Raw genomic sequence first — 20,213 nt, 5'->3', positions numbered from 1 at the left:
TCACCTACTGTACTTATCTAGAAATCACAATGACTGTTGCCGTATTTTCTGTAACAAAGCGATTTTCATTTTAGCCGATATTTCGTGGTATGGAAAATGCTTTACATCCTTGAGTTCGTTATACCTCTACTGTGTTCCATAATGCGCCTTTCCTCATTGTTCCTCTGTACAGCAGAGTGGGGGCCAGTGGAGGGGGAACAGCGGGCGTGTGTCTGTAAAAGGTCTGAACCCAGGTCACCCAGCAAGCCCTCTCTAACAACTCTATAGCCATGTCAGGCCTGCATCTGCTCCCTCGCCTGGTAACTCATTAGCTGACACTGGCGTCTGTGGAGCAGTGCCCACGTCTGAGTGGTGACTCACATCATAGCACACAGGCCATGGTGTCCCAACCAGGCAGGACATAACGCTCTCTCTCTCTCTCTCTCTCTCTCTCTCTCTCTCTCTCTCTCTCTCTCTCTCTCTCTCTCTCTCTCTCTCTCTCTCTCTCTCGCTCTCTCGCTCTCTCACTATCTCTCCCTCTCTCTCGCTCTCTATCTCTCACACTCTCTCCCTCTCTCTCTCTCAGCCAGCCATGTCCTATACACCCAATTGTCCCTTTAATATCAATCTAATAGCCTCAATTTAATGTGGGAATGGTGATGATGGCTGGCTATATCCCTCCCCATCTCCCCAGTTCACTAACCTAGAGAAACAGGCCAGCATATGAATACGTCTGGGCAATCAGACAACAACAGTAATATGAACATTTGGTTTGACTTATTTATGAGTAGGCTGAGGTAAATATATCTGTAGACAGAACAGACAATTGAATTAGTCAATACAAATAATCCGTTTCAGTTGAATCAATCTCTTTTCCATTGGGGCTCATGTTCAGTGTACAGTATCCGTTTCACCAAATGTTTGTATTGCCTACATGAATGAATGTTACGACTCACATGTTTTAGTACATGTGCATGTTGCCATGTAGAATATATAATTTAAGTAGCTTATGCATATCCTTCTTGTAATATTTAAAGTCTCGCCGTGTTACTAAGTTTTGCTCCACCAGAAGCCCCCCGCTGACGCCAAATCAAGTGTGTGCCTGAGACGGACTGAAGTCAGCGCTGGATGCACAATGAGGCGTGTAAGTCTGTCTCACTGTGGGGGGGCTCTCAGGACCTGTGGGGGGCTGTGGAGGGGGGGGGGGGGGGCTGAGGACCTGTGGGTGTGTGTTTCCCACCACCCTCAATTTACAGACAGCTGGAAATTCTGATAAGACATGACAACCCGGGGGATGTCAAACCCAAGTCAAATATTTGCTGTCAATATTTAGGCTTGTCTTTCCACCAAACACTCATTTGTCTTTTGGTTTTATAGTTTACTCCAGTGAAGTCAGAACAATTAACCCACTGTGGTACTCAAATGAAATTAACTGCTACTCTCAAACAACTTTGTCCATACCTGAAAACTGGCTGATATTTCTTGACACAGTATTCAAGAAATAAGCAACAAGAGTGGTGTGAAGGTAGAATGGTCAATCCGTTGTGTTGGTTGGGGACCACTGGATTGTATTGAGTACATTGTATTGAGTAGATCAAGTTATCTTTCCAGCTTGCGCTATGATACAGTGCACACGTGTAGGATAGATTGATACAGTAATAGTTATGCAACAGCAGAAAGTGAGGAAATATACAGTGGCTTGAGAAAGTATTCACCCCCCTTGGCATTTTTCCTATTTTGTTGCCTTACAACCTGGAATTAAAATTGATTTTTGGGGGTTTGTATCATTTCATTTACACAACATGCTTACCACTTTGAAGATGCAAAATATGTTTTATTGTGAAACAAACAAGAAATAAGACCAAAAAAAACTGAAAACTTGAGCGTGCATAACTATTCACCCCCCGAAAGTCAATACTTATAGAGCCACCTTTTGCAGCAATTACAGCTGCAAGTCTCTTGGGGTATGTCTCTATAAGCTTGGCACATCTAGCCACTGGGATTTTTGCCCATTCTTCAAGGCGGAACTGGGTTCCGCTGGTGTACAGCAATCTTTAAGTCATACCACAGATTCTCAATTGGATTGAGGTCTGGGCTTTGACTAGGCCATTCCAATACATTTAAATGTTTCCCCTGCTGGAAGGTGAACCTCTGTCCCAGTCTCAAATCTCTGGAAGACTGAAACAGGTTTCCCTCAAGAATTTCCCTGTATTTAGCACCATCCATCATTCCTTCAATTCTGACCAGTTTCTCAGTCCCTGCTGATGAAAACATGTTCTCGAGGTGATGAGAGGTGTTGGGTTTGCACCAGACATAGTGTTTTCCTTGATGGCCAAAAAGCTCAATTTTAGTCTCATCTGAGCAGAGTACCTTTTTCCATATGTTTGAGGAGTCTCCCACATGCCTTTTGGCGAACACCAAACGTGTTTGCTTATTTTTTTCTTTAAGCAATGGCTTTTTTCTGGCCACTCTTCCGTAAAGCCCAGCTCTGTGGAGTGTAAGGCTTAAAGTGGTCCTATGGACAGATACTCCAATTTCCGCTGTGGAGCTTTGCAGCTCCTTCAGGGTTATCTTTGGTCTCTATGTTGACTCTCTGATTAATGCCCTCCTTGCCTGGTCTGTGAGTTTTAGTGGGCGGCCCTCTCTTGGCAGGTTTGTTGTTGTGCCATATTCTTTCCATTTTTTAAAAATTTATTGAATGGTGCTCAAAGTTTCTGATATTTTTTTATAACCCAACCCTGATCTGTACTTCTCCACAACTTTGTCCCTGACCTGTTTGGAGAGCTCCTTGGTCTTCATGGTGCCACTTGCTTGGTGGTGCCCCTTGCTTAGTGTTGTTGCAGACTCTGGGGCCTTTCAGAACAGGTGTATATATACTGAGATCATGTGACAGATCATGTGACACTTAGATTGCACACAGGTGTACTTTACTTAACTAATTATGATACTTCTGAAGGTAATCATTTGCACCATATCTTATTTAGGGGCTTCATTGCAAAGGGGGTGAATACATATGCATGCACCACTTTTCCGTTATTTATTTTTTAGAATTTTTTGAAACAAGTTATTGTTTTCATTTCACTTCACCAATTTTGACTATTTTGTGTATGTCCATTACATTAAATACAAATAAAAATCCATTTAAATTACAGGTTGTAATGCAACAAAATAGGAAAAACTCCAAGGGGGATGAATACTTTTGCAAGGTACTGTATTTGGTTAATACTTTACATAAATTTTTTCTTATTACTGTGTACTTACCATTGTTCTAAGCACACTATAATGTAGTGTTGCCTGTTTGCATTGTTGGTCTCTCTCTCTCTCTCTCTCTCTCTCTCTCTTGCTCTCTCTTTCTCTCTCTCTCTCTCTTTCTCTCTGTGTAAACTGAGGAAAAATACATTCAGACTTCAATGAATATTTTTACTCTACATCAAAGGTCCAACTGAAGTAGAATTTATTCCAAGTACAGTCAGCAGAACGAGACCTCGGAAAAAGGAGGCAAAAAAAGCCTTCTTGCAGTGAAGTGCATTGGAGTAATTCTTGATGAGGAAGAACCATTTTTCTAAACTACCACTCTTGTTGATGGAGATATGTCGAGGCATTTTCGTTTTTCTGAACAATACCGTATGTACCCACAAACAACATTGGCAGAATAGAGAGAGAGAGCCTGATGAAGAGGACAGAGAAAATGTTTGTGTGCCAATGAGTGTGTGGATGTTGTATAGTTGAAATATAGTTGACATTCGGTCAATTTTTCCACAAGGTACTGCTTGGCCTCAGATGTACAATGCAGGTGAACAAACAACAGTTATAAAGAACATATCAACCCACCATGTTCTAATCTATTCACTCCTCTGGTATGGATGATGTAACATGAGTAAGGTCTCTTGTCCATGGGGATGTGTGAAACGTACTCCTCAGCCTGAAATGTCTCCACTTGTGCCACCGAATAGCTAGCTTTTCGCTTGGCACACACTGGTAGGATGTTTCAGGAGAGCAGTCACGTGTGCTAGCAAGGCAGAGGGGGCCTCAACATCAACTGTTCAGAGGTGACTGAGTGAATCAGGCCTTCATGGTCGAATTGCTGCAAAAAAACACTACTAAAGGCATCAATAAGAAGAAACACGAGCAATGGACATTAGACCGGTGGAAATCTGTCCTTTGGTCTGGAGTCCAAATTGAAGATATTTGGTTCCAACCGCCGTGTCTTTGTGAGACGCGAGGTCGGTGAACGCCCTCGAGTGCCTCCTCCTGAGCGCTCATTGGACTCACCTGGACTCCTTCACTTTGTTAATTTCCCCTTCTACAGTTGAAGTAGACAAATACATTTAAACTCTGTTTTACACAATTCCTGACATTATATCCAAGGACAAATTCCCTGTCTTAGGTCCGTTAGGATCACCACTTTATTTTAAGAATGTGAAATGTCAGAATAATAGTAGAGAGAATGATTTATTTCAGCTTTTATTTCTTTCATCACATTCCCAGTGGGTCAGAAGTTTACATACACTCAATTAGTATTTGGTAGCATTGCCTTTAAATTGTTTAACTTGGGTCAAACATTTCAGGTAGCCTTCCACAAGCTTCCCACAATAAGTTGGGTGAATTTTGGCCCATTCCTCCTGACAGAGCTGGTGTAACTGAGTCAGGTTTGTAGGCCTCCTTGCTCGCACACGCTTTTTCAGTTCTGCCCACACATTTTCTATAGGATTGAGGTCAGGGCTTTGTGATGGCCATTCCAATACCTTGACTTTGTTGTCCTTAAGCCATTTTGCCACAACTTTGGAAGTATGCTTGGGGTCATTGTCCATTTGGAAGACCCATTTGTGACCGAGCTTTAACTTCCTGACTGATGTATTGAGTTATTGCTTCAATATATCCACATCATTTTCCTTCCTCATGATGCCATCTATTTTGTGTAGTGCACCAGTCCCTCCTGCAGCAAAGCACCCCCACAGCATGATGCTGCCACCCCTGTGCTTCATGGTTGGGATGGTGTTCTTCGGCTAGCAAGCCAACCCTTTTTCCTCCAAACGTAACAATGGTCATTATGACCAAACAGTTCTATTTTTGTTTCATCAGACCAGAGGACATTTCTCCATGTCCCCATGTGCAGTTGCAAACCGTAGTCTGGCTTTCCTATGGAGGTTTGGAGCAGTGGCTTCTTCCTTGCTGAGCGGCATTTCAGGTTATGTCGATATAGGACTCGTTTTACTGTGGATATAGATACTTTTGTACCTGTTTCCTCCAGCATCTTCACAAGGTCCTTTGCTGTTGTTCTGGGATTGATTTGCACTTTTCGCACCAAATTACGTTCATCTCTAGGAGACAGAACGCGTCTCTTTCCTGAGCGGTATGACGGCTGCGTGGTCCCATGGTGTTTATACTTGCGTACTATTGTTTGTACAGATGAACGTGGTACCTTCAGGCGTTTGGAAATTGCTCCCAAGGATGAACCAGACTTGTGGAGGTCTAAAAAAAAAATCTGAGGTCTTGGCTGAATTCTTTTGATTTTCCCATGATGTCAAGCAAAGAGGCACTGAGTTTGGAGGTAGGCCTTGAAATACATCCACAGGTACACCTCCAATTGACTCAAATGATGTCAATTAGCCTATCAGAAGCTTCTAAAGCCATGACATCATTTTCTGGAATTTTCCAAGCTGTTTTAAGGCACAGTCAACTTAGTGTATGTAAACTTCTGACCAACTGGAATTGTGATACAGTGAATTATAAGTGAAATAATCTGTCTGTAAACAATTGTTGGAAAAATGACTTGTGTCATGCACAAAGTAGATGTCCTAACCAAATTTGCCAAAACTATAGTTAGTTAACAAGAAATGTGTGGAGTGGTTGAAAAACGAGTTTTAATGACTCCAACCTACAGTGAGGGAAAAAAGTATTTGATCCCCTGCTGATTTTGTACGTTTGCCCACTGACAAAGAAATGATCAGTCTATAATTTTAATGGTAGGTTTATTTGAACAGTGAGAGAGAATAACAACAAAAAAATCCAGAAAAACGCATGTCAAAATGTCATAAATTGATTTGCATTTTAATGAGGGAAATAAGTATTTGACCCCTCTGCAAAACATGACTTAGGACTTGGTGGCAAAACCCTTGTTGGCAATCACAGAAGTCAGACGTTTCTTGTAGTTGGCCACCAGCTTTGTACACATCTCAGGAGGGATTTTGTCCCACTCCTCTTTGCAGATCTTCTCCAAGTCATTAAGGTTTCGAGCCTGACGTTTGGCAACTCGAACCTTCAGCTCTTTCCACATATTTTCTATGGGATTAAGGTCTGGAGACTGGCTAGGCCACTCCAGGACCTTAATGTGCTTCTTCTTGAGCCACTCCTTTGTTGCCTTGGCCGTGTGTTTTGGGTCATTGTCATGCTGGAATACCCATCCACAACCCATTTTCAATGCCCTGGCTGAGGGAAGGAGGTTCTCACCCAAGATTTGACGGTACATGGCGCCGTCCAATCGTCCCTTTGATGCGGTGAAGTTGTCCTGTCCCCTTAGCAGAAAAACACCTCCAAAGCATAATGTTTCCACCTCCATGTTTGACGGTGGGGATGGTGTTCTTGGGGTCATAGGCAGCATTCCTCGTCCTCCAAACACGGCGAGCTGATTTGATGCCAAAGAGCTCGATTTTGGTCTCATCTGACCACAACACTTTCACCCAGTTCTCCTCTGAATCATTCAGATGTTCATTGGCAAACTTCAGACGGCCCTGTATATGTGCTTTCTTGAGCAGGGGGACATTGCGGGCGCTGCAGGATTTCAGTCCTTCACGGCGTAGTGTGTTACCAATTGTTTTCTTGGTGACTATGGTCCCAGCTGCCTTGAGATCATTGACAAGATCCTCCCATGTAGTTCTGGGCTGATTCCTCACCATTCTCATGATCATTGCAACTCCACGAGGTGAGATCTTGCATGGAGCCCCAGGCTGAGGGAGATTGACAGTTATTTTGTGTTTCTTCCAATTGCGAATAATCATACCAACTGTTGTCACCTTCTCACCAAGCTGCTTGGCGATGGTCTTGTAGCCCATTCCAGCCTTGTGTAGGTCTACAATCTTGTCCCTGACATCCTTGGAGAGCTCTTTGGTCTTGGCCATGGTGGAGAGTTTGGAATCTGATTGATTGCTTCTGTGGACAGGTGTCTTTTATACAGGTAACAAGCTGAGATTAGGAGCACTCCCTTTAAGAGTGTGCTCCTAATCTCAGCTCGTTACCTGTATAAAAGACACCTGGGAGCCAGAAATCTTTCTGATTGAGAGGGGGTCAAATACTTATTTCCCTCATTAAAATGCAAATCAATTTATAACATTTTCTGGATTTTTTTGTTGTTATTCTGTCTCTCACTGTTCAAATAAACCTACCATTAAAATTATAGACTGATCATTTCTTTGTCAGTGGGCAAACGTACAAAATCAGCAGGGGATCAAATACTTTTTTCCCTCACTGTAAGTGTATGTAAACTTCCGACTTCAACTGTATATCTGTCTGTTCCCCAGTTTGATCCCTGTGTCTGCATTGATGTTGTTTTGTTTCCCCTGTCCAGACTCTGTACATGTTTTGTTCCATGTCTTTTATTCATTAAATCATCAACCTGTACTTGCTTCCCATCTCTCAGCGTCTGTCGAACTGAGATCGTCACAAATATAAAATATATTTGTTTAACACTTTTTTGGTTATTACATGATTCCTTATGTGTTATTTCATAGTTTTGATGTCGTCATTATTATTCTACAAGGTAGAAAATAGTAAAAATAAAGAAAAACCCATGAATGAATAGGTGTGTCCAAACTTTTGACTGGTACTGTAGGTAAGTAATGACATGACTTTCTCCTCCCTCAGTCACTCCATCCATCCAGCCTCAGTGTCTGCACCTGTGTCTTGCCAGACCTTATTGCTGTAATGAGGTATTATTTTTGTAACGACAGAGCAGCAGGCAGTCTCACCACATTCCATCCATCGCCTACTCAGGACTCACCTCAGACAGTATCTTAACTAAATCAAATCAAATCTAAGTTTATTTGTCTCATACAAAGATTAGCAGATGTTAAAGCAGGTGCAGTGTTTCTCGCTCCAGCAGTGCAGTAAATGTCTAACAGTACTATACTATGTGGCAGACAAGGGGGTTTGGTCAAGATGTTTACACAGATCAGACACGGACAGAATTGTATTAGCTCAGTTTCAAGGGTGTTTATTTAAATAATGAACAAAGAGAAAATAATAGGTCTCCTCCAGGAGATACCGTCTTCTGAGCTCCGGGGTCTTGCTGTATCCTGTGGGGAACAAAACCGAGCTCCCTCCATTATCTCTGGTACTGAGCACGACTGTACGGGAGTAACCTCTCTTCCACAGTCCCCCCTCTCGTGTGCTGCCCTTCTGACAGCTTTATGGGACTCGTCCAGCTGGTGAGCAATCAGCCCCTTCATTACTCACCAACCACAATCAGCCCCAATTAGTCCTGGCCGGAGAGCCCGTCGAGACCTGGCACATCCAGCAGAGGGAGCCATCGCCGCGTGATGTAGACTCCATCTGTCACCAGGCCTCGACAAGTCTCCCCCTGGTGGCTAACCTGCTGTACGCCACAACTAATACTTAAATAATTAAGTGACAATTGGTGTTGTAGGCTCGGGAAGAAGTCGAGGGCCGGCAAACCGTGCCAATATATCCTCCAAACACTGGCTTCGAGGGCATTATCACTTTTATATTACGGGTTACCAACATATTCAAATAATGATTGACATATTTTCATTAAAAATGTTATTTTCATTAATTTATTCATACTATTTCATCCACAAGATATATTCCCGACACAAATCTAGGGTTGCTACCCAAGCCAGCTGGTTGTTCGTTCTATCGGTTCGGTTGCCAGAGACGCGACCCAGTCGTTCAGTCTTTTTGTTCTGTATCTATGGACATGACCCAGTCGTTTGTTCTAAATGTTCCATTGCCATACTGGCTGGTAACGTTCGTATCCCTTGCTTGCTAGCTAGCCAACTACGGCTAATTTACAGTCATTTCAAACAGTGCAGCCAGAATAACAACAGTAGCTGCATTTGCATTTGTTTAAGCTGCTTTCTAGTGACATTTATTTGGATGCACCCATAACAATAAATAATGGCCTTGCATTTTAGCAAACACTTTCTTAAAGGGTTGTACATTTGAGAAGATAATAACGGAACACTAAATTAAGTAATTAAACCAAGGTTGTTGATTAGAAAAGGATAATCTCATGTCACTTTCTCTACAGCTCTTCTCTGAATGATGCTTAACTGAGCTATGTGTCAATGGAGAAAATCAGAGCAGCATGCTTCCACTGTATTACATTACAGTATGATAATGACCCTGCTAAAACAGGCCCTTTCTGGTTCATATTTGAAGTCTATTGAACAAGTGGCAGTGGCAGGCACAGATAGCTTATCTGAAGCCACTGTGAGGATCTAATATCAATGGTCTGATGCTCTAGTCATAAACCTAAGAATGGCATCATCATCCTGCTTGTCTCCTAGACATGACAAGCAAGCAGCAGATACATTTATACATTTATGATTGTTGCGCTTTCCCAGGATTACATTGGTCGCTGCGTTGCCAAGACAACAGCAATTAGCAGGGACTGGGTTACCAGGCAGACAGTGGCTATAACACTCTATACACCTCGTAGCCATAGCAACCAAGGTCAGGCCAACAGCAGAGCGCTCATCTGCTGGCTCCTTAGCTGTGCTACAGAAGACACATATTCCACATGAGGCCTTTGCCCGATCATACAGTGTGACTAAACATACAGCAAATTAACACGAGGCGTCTGACTGAGTCAATTCATTGATAACAAAAAAAGTATTTTTATGGACATTAATGTTCATGCGTTTGTAAAAGACCACCTTTATTTCATGTCTGCCAGTAAGACCAAAAATACCTACAGTACATTAGAAGAGATCATCTCCACCTATTGTTCATACATTACTGTGACCCTTTCTTGCAAATGAGTAAATCAATTTCCTCTAAGGTGAACAAACTTTATTTATGGGGATCATTTACCAAATTTTCATTGAAAGATACAGTACATCAGCATCAGTGAAGTGAACTACAAGTCATAAGGGTGGGTTAACTTTCAATGCAAAGAAGTGACCTACCGTATGCTCTGTCACTCACTCACATGCTAGATTTCACACTTCTGTGAGACATAATGAGATCTACAAGATATTTAATTCATTTACATTTTAGTCATTTAGCAGACGCTCTTATCCAGAGCGACTTACAGTTAGTGAAAACATTTTTTTTATTTATTTTTTTTACTGGCCCCCCGTGGGAATCAAACCCACAACCCTGGCGTTGCAAACGCCATGCTCTATCAACTGAGCTACATCCCTGCCGGCCATTCCCTCCCCTACCCTGGACAACGCTGGGCCAATTGTGCGCCGCCCATGAGTCTCCCGGTCGCGGCCGGCTGCGACAGAGCCTGGATTCGAACCAGGATCTAGTGGCACAGTTAGCACTGCGATGCAGTGCCTTAGACCACTGCGCCACTCAGGAGTACATTCATCCTACATCAGACAATATTACAAATTAATCAACTAACTGCTGGAACCCCTACCTAACCTCTCATCACCACCACCACCCCCTCCTATCCCCCATACCCATCACAGCAGCAGAATCCTCCCCTAGCTGTCCAGAAGGTGTTTGAATGTGTTCAATTAGCCTGTAACCAGAGGCAGGGTGAACACTTAATCCCACAGCACCTGCTGTATGTTCACAAGCTAGCCCCAGAGAGCTGGGCCTCTGATGGGGGCCGGCAGGATATCACTATGCTTGGCCCTTTGTCCAGCTGCCGTGGACCTACTCCCACTATCTGATTGGAGATTACTGCAGAGCAGGGTGACAGGCAACTAGCTGGGCAGCACTTTTATTACTCATACACTTATTCTAACATTTGGTTAATACAGTAAGATAAGTTTCAGGATTGATTTCTTACTGAGGAATGGACACAGATATGAAGGAAAAGTGCATATCAGCACCATGCTATAAGTCTCCCAAGTTTAGGAAGCGTTCAAAGCCTACTGTAGAACTCACCTAACTGCCAAATACACTATGAGTTATTCAGATGGGACACACATATGCCTAAATATTTCAGCCCTGACTCAAGCTGAAATGGATCAGGTTTTCAAGTCTTTGCAGTAATAGATTGTTTAGCTGGCATGACACTCCTTTGTCTTCTGTGATAAAGCCTGTTACCACACTTTGCTTTATTCCATTGAGTCCACAGATGGGTACAGAACACAGAGGCATTTAACCTTGAGATGCGCTTTAAAGAGAACAGTATAGAATACATCTGATGAATGTTAGTTGTCATGAATGTCATCATTTCACTTCACTGATAAATCTGTTGTAGAAGGGTAGCCTTCTGATTTACAGTCAGGTCCATAATTATTGGCACCTTTGATAAAGATCTAATATTTGATAAACATGACAGAAATGTGCAAAAAAGACTCAGCTAAATATTACAAATACTGAGCTATACTGAACAAAAATATAAATGCAACATGCAACAATTTCAACGAATTTACTGAGTTACAGTTCATATAAGGAAATCAGTCAATTGAAATAAATAAATTAGGCCCTAGTCTATGGATTTCACATGACTAGGCAGGGCCGCAGCCATGGGAGCCAGGCCCACCCACTGGGGAACCAGGCCCAGCCAATCAGAATGAGTGTTTCCCCTTTATTACACGTGGTCTGCGGTTGTGAGGCCGGTTGGACGTACTGCCAAATTCTCTAAAACGACGTTGGAGGCGGCTTAATTGAATTAACATTACATTATCTGGCAACAGCTCTGGTGGACATTCCTGCAGTTAACATGCCAATTGCACGCTCCCTCAAAACTTGAGGCATCTGTGGCATTGTGTTGTATGACAAAACTGCACATTTTCGAGTGGCCTTTTATTGTCCCCAGCACAAGGTGTACCTGTGTAATGATCATGCTGTTTAATCAGCTTCTGTAGTTCAGTTGGTAGAGCATGGCGCTAGCAACGGCAGGGTTGTGGGTTCGTTTCCCATGGGGGGGTGAATGTATGCACTCACTAACTGTAAGTCGCTCTGGATGAGAGCGTCTGCTAAATGACTAAAATGTAAAATGTTGATATGTCACACCTGTCAGTTGGATGGATTATCTTGGCAAAGGAGAAATGCTCACTAACAGGCATGTAAAAAATTGAGATAAATAAGCTTTTTGTGCGTATGGAAAATTTCTGGGATCTTTTATTTCAGCTCATGAAACATGGGACCAACACTTTACATGTTGCATTGATATTTTTGTTCAGTATATATTGCATGCTCAAAATGTTTTGACAATTATATTATTTTCTACTAATACAATTGAGAAATAGATTTTGTTTAACAAGTAATAAATATAAAATCCACCAAGAAATGCTTAATTGGCCACAAACTCAACATTTTGCAACGCTCATCTCAGTCTCCAGACTTGAACCCCATTGAAAACCTGTGGTTTGAATTGAAGAGGGCAGTCCATAAGAGCAGGCGAAAGATATCAAGGTTTTGGAAAGATTCTGTATGGTTCTGGAACCCTCCCAACGTGTTCTCTAATCTCATAAAACATTTTAGAAAAAAGCTCAATGGGAGGGGGCTAGAGTATTGAAAACAGGGGTCAAAATTATTAACACATACTTTTAGAGATTTTTTTGTATTACTTGTTAAACACATCTTTCTCTGAGCAATTGTAAAGGTATAAAATATAATTTCCCAATTTTTCTGAGCATACAATATAGCTCAGTATTTGTATTAATTATTGAATAGTATTTTTTGCTCATCTTTATCAAGGGTGCCAATAATTATGGACCTGAATGTAGATAAATGAGCTAGATAAAATCATCCTAAAATTAGGGAAATGCCCTGCAAATTTAACTTTTCTATTTTTTCAAAACTGAGCTGATTGAACTGTGAAAACATGATCACCATAGCATTTTTTCTTCATTTCTTTGTCATTTTGGTTCCGTTTTGCTGCAGTATCATTATGTCTGAATTAAATGAGAAAGGAGATGTACACAGACATCTTCCCACTCACACCCCCACAGAAATCTCCAGTCGGATCACACTTCTCATTCCACTCCTCAGCCGAGAATGTTCACTCCACATTTCCTACAGGCAGAGGCTCATGCATTGGATAATCCCAAGAAAGCATCCACCTCAGAAAATATAGTTTTTTTCAGTAATGCGAGCAAGATATCTTAGGTCAAATTCATACGTTGGGGAAATTACTAGCATGGATGTACACTCCAAATGGTACTGACAGCAACCTGAGATAAAGTAGCACAAAACTGTACCTACAAATTGAATTTGTTATTGCTAATAACATCTGCTGAACTGTAAATAACATTAAATGCTCATGTATTCCAAAATATGGCTACAGCTATGAGTCCATTACAGTAGTACCATCCTCATGAAAGTCTTCATACTTGACTTTTGTCTGTGGTGATAGGGTTAACAAGGATTCAGTACTTTCTAATAACATTAAAGGACATTTCCTGTAGAAATTACCCACATTAATGCATTTCATTTCTAATACAGTATGAGCTAGGTTAGCAACGTACAGTAGCTAACTTGTGTAAGTGGTATGAATGCAACCATTATCTGTTAAATGGGAAAAGAGGAAAATAAATGATATTGGTCTAAAGCGGCCTTAACATGAGTTAAAAGGGTCCACTAAGCAAAGTATATTACAGATAGCCTTTACTCTAGCAAAATATTCATAATAAAGAATCACACAGAATATTTAAATAATTTTATTGAAATATAAAACAAATGTAAAAAAGCTAAATAAAAATACATAGAATAAAATGTGACCCAAAAAAAGACATGGTGATATGGAAAATAACATTTTGAGAGCCAGCCAAAATCATCTTTGGTCCCTGCAAGGAATCCATCCCCCATCCCCCATCCCCAAGCTCCCCATTTCAACTTCAAGTGGTTCCGCCCACAGTCCAGTCTTATTTTGTTCCTCACACTAGGGGGAGAAAAAAGGCAGAATGGCCGCTGTTTTCTCTACACAGTACAATGCCAAGTTCTCCAGGTCTAGTCCCCTGGTTTCCTCTCATACACAGACGTGACGCATGTGGAAATTCACCACATACTCAGCGTTGGTCCTCTGTACTGAGATGGCGAACGGCTCAAAGGGGTGGAATGTGAACGCCACCAGCCGCCGGACGGCATGGTTAATGGGCCGGCCCAGCAGGCCTGCCTGGATCTTGAACTTCAGCAAGCCAGAGTCCCGAGCATAAAACCTGCAGTTAACAAGAAAAACAGTCAGTCTTTTCAAATGCAAGTTTGAAATGAAAGAGGGTATCTAGGAACACACAGCTACATCCAAATGGTTGTCCTATAACGTTATTAGTTATTGTAGTTTCATTTCCAAACAATAAATGTAATACTTCCAATAACAAGAGAGCTTACAGTTACCATAAAATGTTGATTAAACACAGTCTCCAACAAGTCCCTGCCTTTTATAATGGCCGGGCATCATTTAAACATTTTAGCTAATAAATGGCAGACTCTAATAAACACCTGGTCAAGAAAAGTGTAATTATGCATTTTGCCAGTCTGCTCCGGTGGAATCTAACAGAATCTCCATCTCGCTCTGAATGATTGATGTCTCCAACAGATGTCGGCGCAGCTCCACGGTTGAAGCAAATAAACACCCCTTTATTAATTGAAGTTTTATGGTATGAATGATTGATTATTGATTCAATGTAATTTTTACCAGGGCACAACAAACATTTTTGTTTTACAGAAAAACGTTTTAGAAATCAGCATTATCTAGCCAATGTTACCTGATGGGGTGGTCTCCACATGTTTTGGGCCGCTCCATCACAGAAACCCACTTGTCGTCATAGCTGAAGAGAGAAAGATCGAGGTAGGGGCTGCTGCTGTAGGACTGAGCACTAATGGGCAGCTGTCCCAGCAGCCTCCTCACAGCCTCAGTGTGACCGCCATACTTTGCATTCACTATGGTGTCTTTGAACCTGACCAGGAGGGAGCATAAGCAGAAAGATTTCCCACTGTCAATGGAACAAAAAAAAGCAGTCATTTCTGAATGATTTAACTGAAAAATTCTAAGGAATACTGTGAAATTCTCAGAACTCTACTAAACACTGTTTTAATAGTCTAATTTATGTAAATTGGTTCAATTTATTGGCCTTTGGATTGTGCCACACTGTATGGATTTATTTTCATGTTAGCCCTGCGGTTAGCCTCCCCCCAGCCAACAATACCTTCTCTGGACCTGCCGTGCAAAGTTGTTGCTGGAGGCTGAGCAGGGGAACTGAACAGCTTCACTGTGGAGCGTGGCGTTCCGGAACAGGTCACAGAAGTTCTCAAACAGCTCCAGCAGTTTGTCAGAGGTGTTCTCAAAGACTGCCATCACCTCTGTGCTCACCATGTTGTACACTACAAAGAATGAGGGCTGAGAGAAGAGCAGACAGATATGAAGTTAGAAATAAAGAGGATATGCACTAATGCATCAACAGCAAACAATCATATGAAATAGGCCTATAGCTACAATGTTTGAGACAAAATCAATATTTCAAGTCAGATGTTTTCTGAGCAATAAGCTGCAATGAGCCTGAATCTACAGTGTTAATTCCCCAGTGTCCTTATTTAGAGTGCAGAAAAACAAAATCAAATGACAGGATTTAATCAACTGCAGATTGCAGATAGCACTTTCAGAAGTGCATACCTGTATGATTTGCACACCAACAAGGCCTTATTACAGAAACTTAGTTAGGGCAGAGGTGTACCTGAGAGGGGTCAGTGACTCGCAGGGTGACCACGTCCTCGCTGGTGTATTTGATGAAGAGGTGGTGCTCATCCAGCAGCTGCATCTTCCACATCCTCAGCTGTCTCAGCTGGTCAAAGAACTGGAAGAAGCGTCGCTTGGCGGTGGCGCTGCCGTCCTGCTCAGCCCGTCTCCACAGGTAGACCAGTAGTCTGTGCTTCAGGGAGTTGATGGTCTTCTCCTTGTAGAGGCGGGAGAAGCCTGGCTGGCCCTCGGCCCGGGCCTCAGTGTACACCGCAGACAGAGTCAGGAGGTCGTCCTCGTAGCAGAACCGACCGATGGTCCGCACGTCCAGGAACGTCCCCTCTGATGTCACCTACAGGATGAAAGGAAAAGGTTTGTAAAAACGTTAATTCAATTTTATTCAATAAAGTATACATTTTATAATCTCACTTCCAGGTAAGCATAGGGTTCAGAGGACAATGCAAGCTGAGATATATACCTGAAAGACATGGATTGTCTGCTGCTGAACAGAAAGAACAGCCAGTATGTTACGGTAGAGGTAGAGTCCCTGGTTGTGCGAGAGGATGATCTTGTCACACTTGAAGGACCTGGTGTCACAAAGCCGGCCAGTGTGCAGGTCAATGATGTGCAGTGAGTAGTCCTCCAGAGGAGAGCGTGGGTTGGGAGTCACAGACTCGTTGTTGCGGTACACCTCAAAGAAGTGTGGAGAGGGCTCCTCTGGCACATAGACCGCTGAGCCCACGATCACATAGCGACAGTCATCAGTGAACAGGCTGCACTCTCGGTTCAGGTGCTCCCCATTGGAGGCCACATTAGTGACGTGCAGTAGTGAAAAGAAGCGCTCAAAGAGGCGGCCGCGGATGTTGAGGGAGCGCTGGTCGTTGCCATTTGCCAGGGTCTCCCCATCCTGCCCCAGCAGCAGATCCTCAGCCGCCTGGCAGCCCTGGTACTCATAGATCTCCAGGGAGGTCTGGTCAGAGGAGAAGGCTATGAAGCAGCGTCCATCTGGGGAGAACTTGCGGAGGAAGCAGGGAGGCTTCTCTACGTTGACCACAGTGAAGTTGGGGAATAGGTTCTGGTGGAAGCAGCGCACGCGATACCAGTGGGCTCCAGCCCGCCCAGAGCAGATCCGTCGCCGCTCCAGTCGATGGACCACATTCTGGTTCTGGATGCGCCTGGGTTTCAGGGTTGGGGAATCATCTTCCATTGTTTGATTGTTGCCAGCTCTCACTTACTGGTAGCTACATCACAAATCTCTCTGTATAGCAACTGGTAAAAGAGGTAATACAAACAACGATTAAATCAATTTACAATTAATTTTAAAGTGCAACAGAAGCTTATCTGAAGAGACATATCATACAGGTAATTTCTAACTAAAATGAGTTTAGCCTACATCAGGGGTGTATTCACTAGGACCAAATCATGCGAAACGGACGCAAACAGAAGCAAACGGAGCGAAACAGGGAGGGACCTACATGAATTTGTCCAATACTCTACGTGAAGTAAACGGTTTCTGCTGCAAAACGTTTTGCAATTGTGCAAAACGTTTTTGCAAAAAACTGAGTTGCAAAGAAAAAGCCATATCTCAGACTGGCCAATAAAAATAAAAGATTAACATGGGCAGTCTGAGATATGGCTTTTATTTTGCAACTCTGCCTAGAAGGTCAGCATCCCGGAGTCGCCTCTTCACTGTTGACATTGAGACTGGTGTTTTGCGGGTACTATTTAATGAAGCTGCCAGTTGAAGACCTGCGAGGCGTCTGTTTCTCAAACTAGACACTAATGTATTTGTCCTCTTGCTCAGTTGTGCACCGGGGCCTCCCACTCCTCTTTCTATTCTGATTAGAGACAGTTTGCGCTGTTCTGTGAAGGGAGTAGTACACAGCATTGTACGAGATCTTCAGTTTCTTGGCAATTTCTCGCATAGAATAGCCTTCATTTCTCAGAACAAGAACAGACTGATGAGTTTCAGAAGAAAGTTATTTGTTTCTGGCCATTTTGACCCTGTAATCGAACCCACAATTGCTGATGCTCCAGATACTCAACTAGTCTCAAGAAGGCCAGTTTTATTGCTTCTTTAATCAGCACAACAGTTTTCAGCTGTGCTAACATAATTGCAAAAGGGTTTTCTAATTAGCCTTTTAAAATGATAAACTTGGATTAGCAAACACAACATGCCATTGGAACACAGGACTGATGGTTGCTGCTAATGGGCCTCTGTACGCCAATGTAGATATTCCATTAAACATCAGCCGTTTCCAGCTACAATAGCCATTTACAACATGAACAATGTCTACACTGTATTTCTGATCAATTTGATGTTATTTTAATGGACAGAAAAACTCATTTTCTTTTGAAAACAATGACATTTCTAAGTGACCGAAAACTTTTGAACGGTAGTATATATATATATATATATATATATATATATATATATATATATATATATATAAATAAAACATATGGGGGATTGGAAGTGACAATACATTGATGGAAGTTACAATCTATCTGCAATATTAATGCTGATCTACAACCCCCCCCCCCCCCCCCCCCCCCAAAAAAAGAAGAAATGTATTTATTTACTTATTTTCCGAAGTTTATCCAAAATAAAACAAAGGTTTCGGCCAACGAGCCATGGCGGAGTTAGTGTCTACAAAAAGATGCCATTACAATTGTTCTCTATGGGCTATGCGCAACTAGCTGGGTGTGAGTCGATGGAGTACAGCTACGACCGGAAGTGACTTTTCGTAGCAGGTTAAGAGAGCAATTTAGCTAACTCTATCCCTTTTCTTTACATCAGTCTCCTAACATTTACCTAACCTGCTGCGTAAATTATTCTAACCTGTTACGAAAAAGTCACATCCGGTCGTAGCTGTAGTCCACCTAGTCAGAACCATTAGCCTGGGGACGAGGTTAGGTGCGATGGATTAGTAAGTAATTATTTATTTTGACAGATTTACCATAGGGGAAAAAAAGTGTGGCTCCCATTTCTCCACCCATACAAACTAAAGCTATCAAGCTAGCCCTGAAAAGTAGCAACTAGCTAGCGTTCCATCTTTTAAGTCACGAGCTTCCCGAAACGCAGAATATTATTTCATTTTGGGCCAGGCATAGACAGTAAGATGCAGCAGAAAGCACCATCAACAGAAATACTCACTTGTCGCTTGCAGCATGCTGTGATTCTGTCAAACCGGTATGCTAGCTAGCTCGCTACTAGTCCTAGCACAGACAGAAGGGGTTAGTTATAAATATATTTGGTACTAGTGCACTGACTGTGCAGTCACAAAAATGAACAAATGCGGGAATAACGTTTAACTTACAGTCTTGAGGACAGGCAATAAAAACGAATGTATGGCAAGCTTGGAACATGTGTTCTGCACATACGAAATAAGTGAGCGGTGATTTCTCAACACTGTTCAATGTTGTTAGTATTAGCTAGCTAAGAGAGGCATCCTCCTCCGTGGAACCGTTCCTCATTCCTCACAGCGCCACGGTAAACTAAGGTTGAAAAGAGTATCGCATCACGTATACACCACACTTGACCAAAGACAGACAGACTGGTAGCAAGCCTACACTGCAATGACACAGCAATTGCATTGGGCATAAAACCCTCTAATTTATTGGGGCCCAAACAGTGTTTTTCCTGCTTGAAATTAATTTGAATATAATTATTTTAAATACGTGGTCAGGATGAAACCCTCTGAGACAAACATGAAGCGATTCAATGAGACAACCTCCACTCGCATATTGCTGACAAATTCGGTTCAGGAGTTTTCCTGGCCATGTGACCTGATCCCTGACCTGATCAGAGTTTTTCTTGGTCATAGTACACTACTGGCCCTGCTAATATGTCTAATCAACTGAAACCATCACAAAGTAGTGTATGGAGAGAAATGGGTCTTAATTATTAAATGTTCTATACAATCCCAAAATGGATCTTGTTCTTAAGACTCAAAAATTGCACAGAAAAAGCAGAAGGAAGACCAATAGAAGAAAGCCTTCATGCTTGGCCTTGAGATCATGATAATGGCTCTATGTGCAATTATCCCTGACCTACGTGTCTCACAGATTACAAGTCATAATTTCCAGTAATAGCATGCAGGTAACACGGAAAGGTAGTGCTAAAAACGGAGGTAAGAACATGAAATTGTCCACTTTTCAATGTACTGTAGATTTTACCATGTAATGCAATGTAAGCCTTCTGTGGTATTTTTTTAAATAGCCAATAATAATAGCTGGTGCTCTATTACTCAGAGGGGATGTGTGTAGCACATAAATAACTTATTCAGGAAGAGTATCCTCTCCCACACTTTTTCCTTTGAGTTTTTGTATATCAGCTCATTAATTTCTAATACTGTATATCTCATAACCTTTTCACCTCAGCTTTTAGCAGCTGTTTGCAAAGTATGATTTG

At 42.2% G+C, this 20,213-nt stretch overlaps 1 protein-coding gene across 1 annotated transcript; it reads right to left on the bottom strand.

The window, feature by feature from the left end:
* Positions 1-13,986: 13,986 nt before the first annotated feature.
* On the bottom strand, positions 13,987-19,166 carry LOC311137371 (DET1 homolog). The gene is made up of 7 exons (XM_084171819.1): positions 19,120-19,166; positions 18,957-19,018; positions 16,278-17,068; positions 15,798-16,151; positions 15,273-15,463; positions 14,832-15,023; positions 13,987-14,285 (listed from the first exon to the last, which is right to left on the bottom strand). The coding sequence occupies exons 3-7, from the start codon at positions 17,004-17,006 to the stop codon at positions 14,096-14,098; spliced, it is 1,656 nt and encodes a 551-aa protein (XP_084027945.1). The 5' UTR covers positions 17,007-17,068; positions 18,957-19,018; positions 19,120-19,166; the 3' UTR covers positions 13,987-14,095.
* Positions 19,167-20,213: the final 1,047 nt, after the last annotated feature.

This window comes from Coregonus lavaretus, assembly GCF_964263955.1.
Source record: "Coregonus lavaretus genome assembly, chromosome: 11".
NCBI classification, from domain to species: Eukaryota; Metazoa; Chordata; class Actinopteri; order Salmoniformes; family Salmonidae; genus Coregonus; species Coregonus lavaretus.
The sequence above is the reverse complement of the archived record's forward strand: the minus strand, read 5'-3'. Positions and strand labels throughout refer to the sequence as shown.

Excerpts from the sequence above, each read along its gene's own strand:
- LOC311137371 (XM_084171819.1), bottom strand. The coding sequence starts at position 17,006 with ATGGAAGATGATTCCCCAACCCTGAAACCCAGGCGCATCCAGAACCAG. Across the intron at positions 16,152-16,277 it reads AGACAATCCATGTCTTTCAG|GTGACATCAGAGGGGACGTT; the intron begins GTATATATCTCA and ends TTCATCCTGTAG. Across the intron at positions 15,024-15,272 it reads GCACGGCAGGTCCAGAGAAG|GTTCAAAGACACCATAGTGA; the intron begins GTATTGTTGGCT and ends CCTCCTGGTCAG.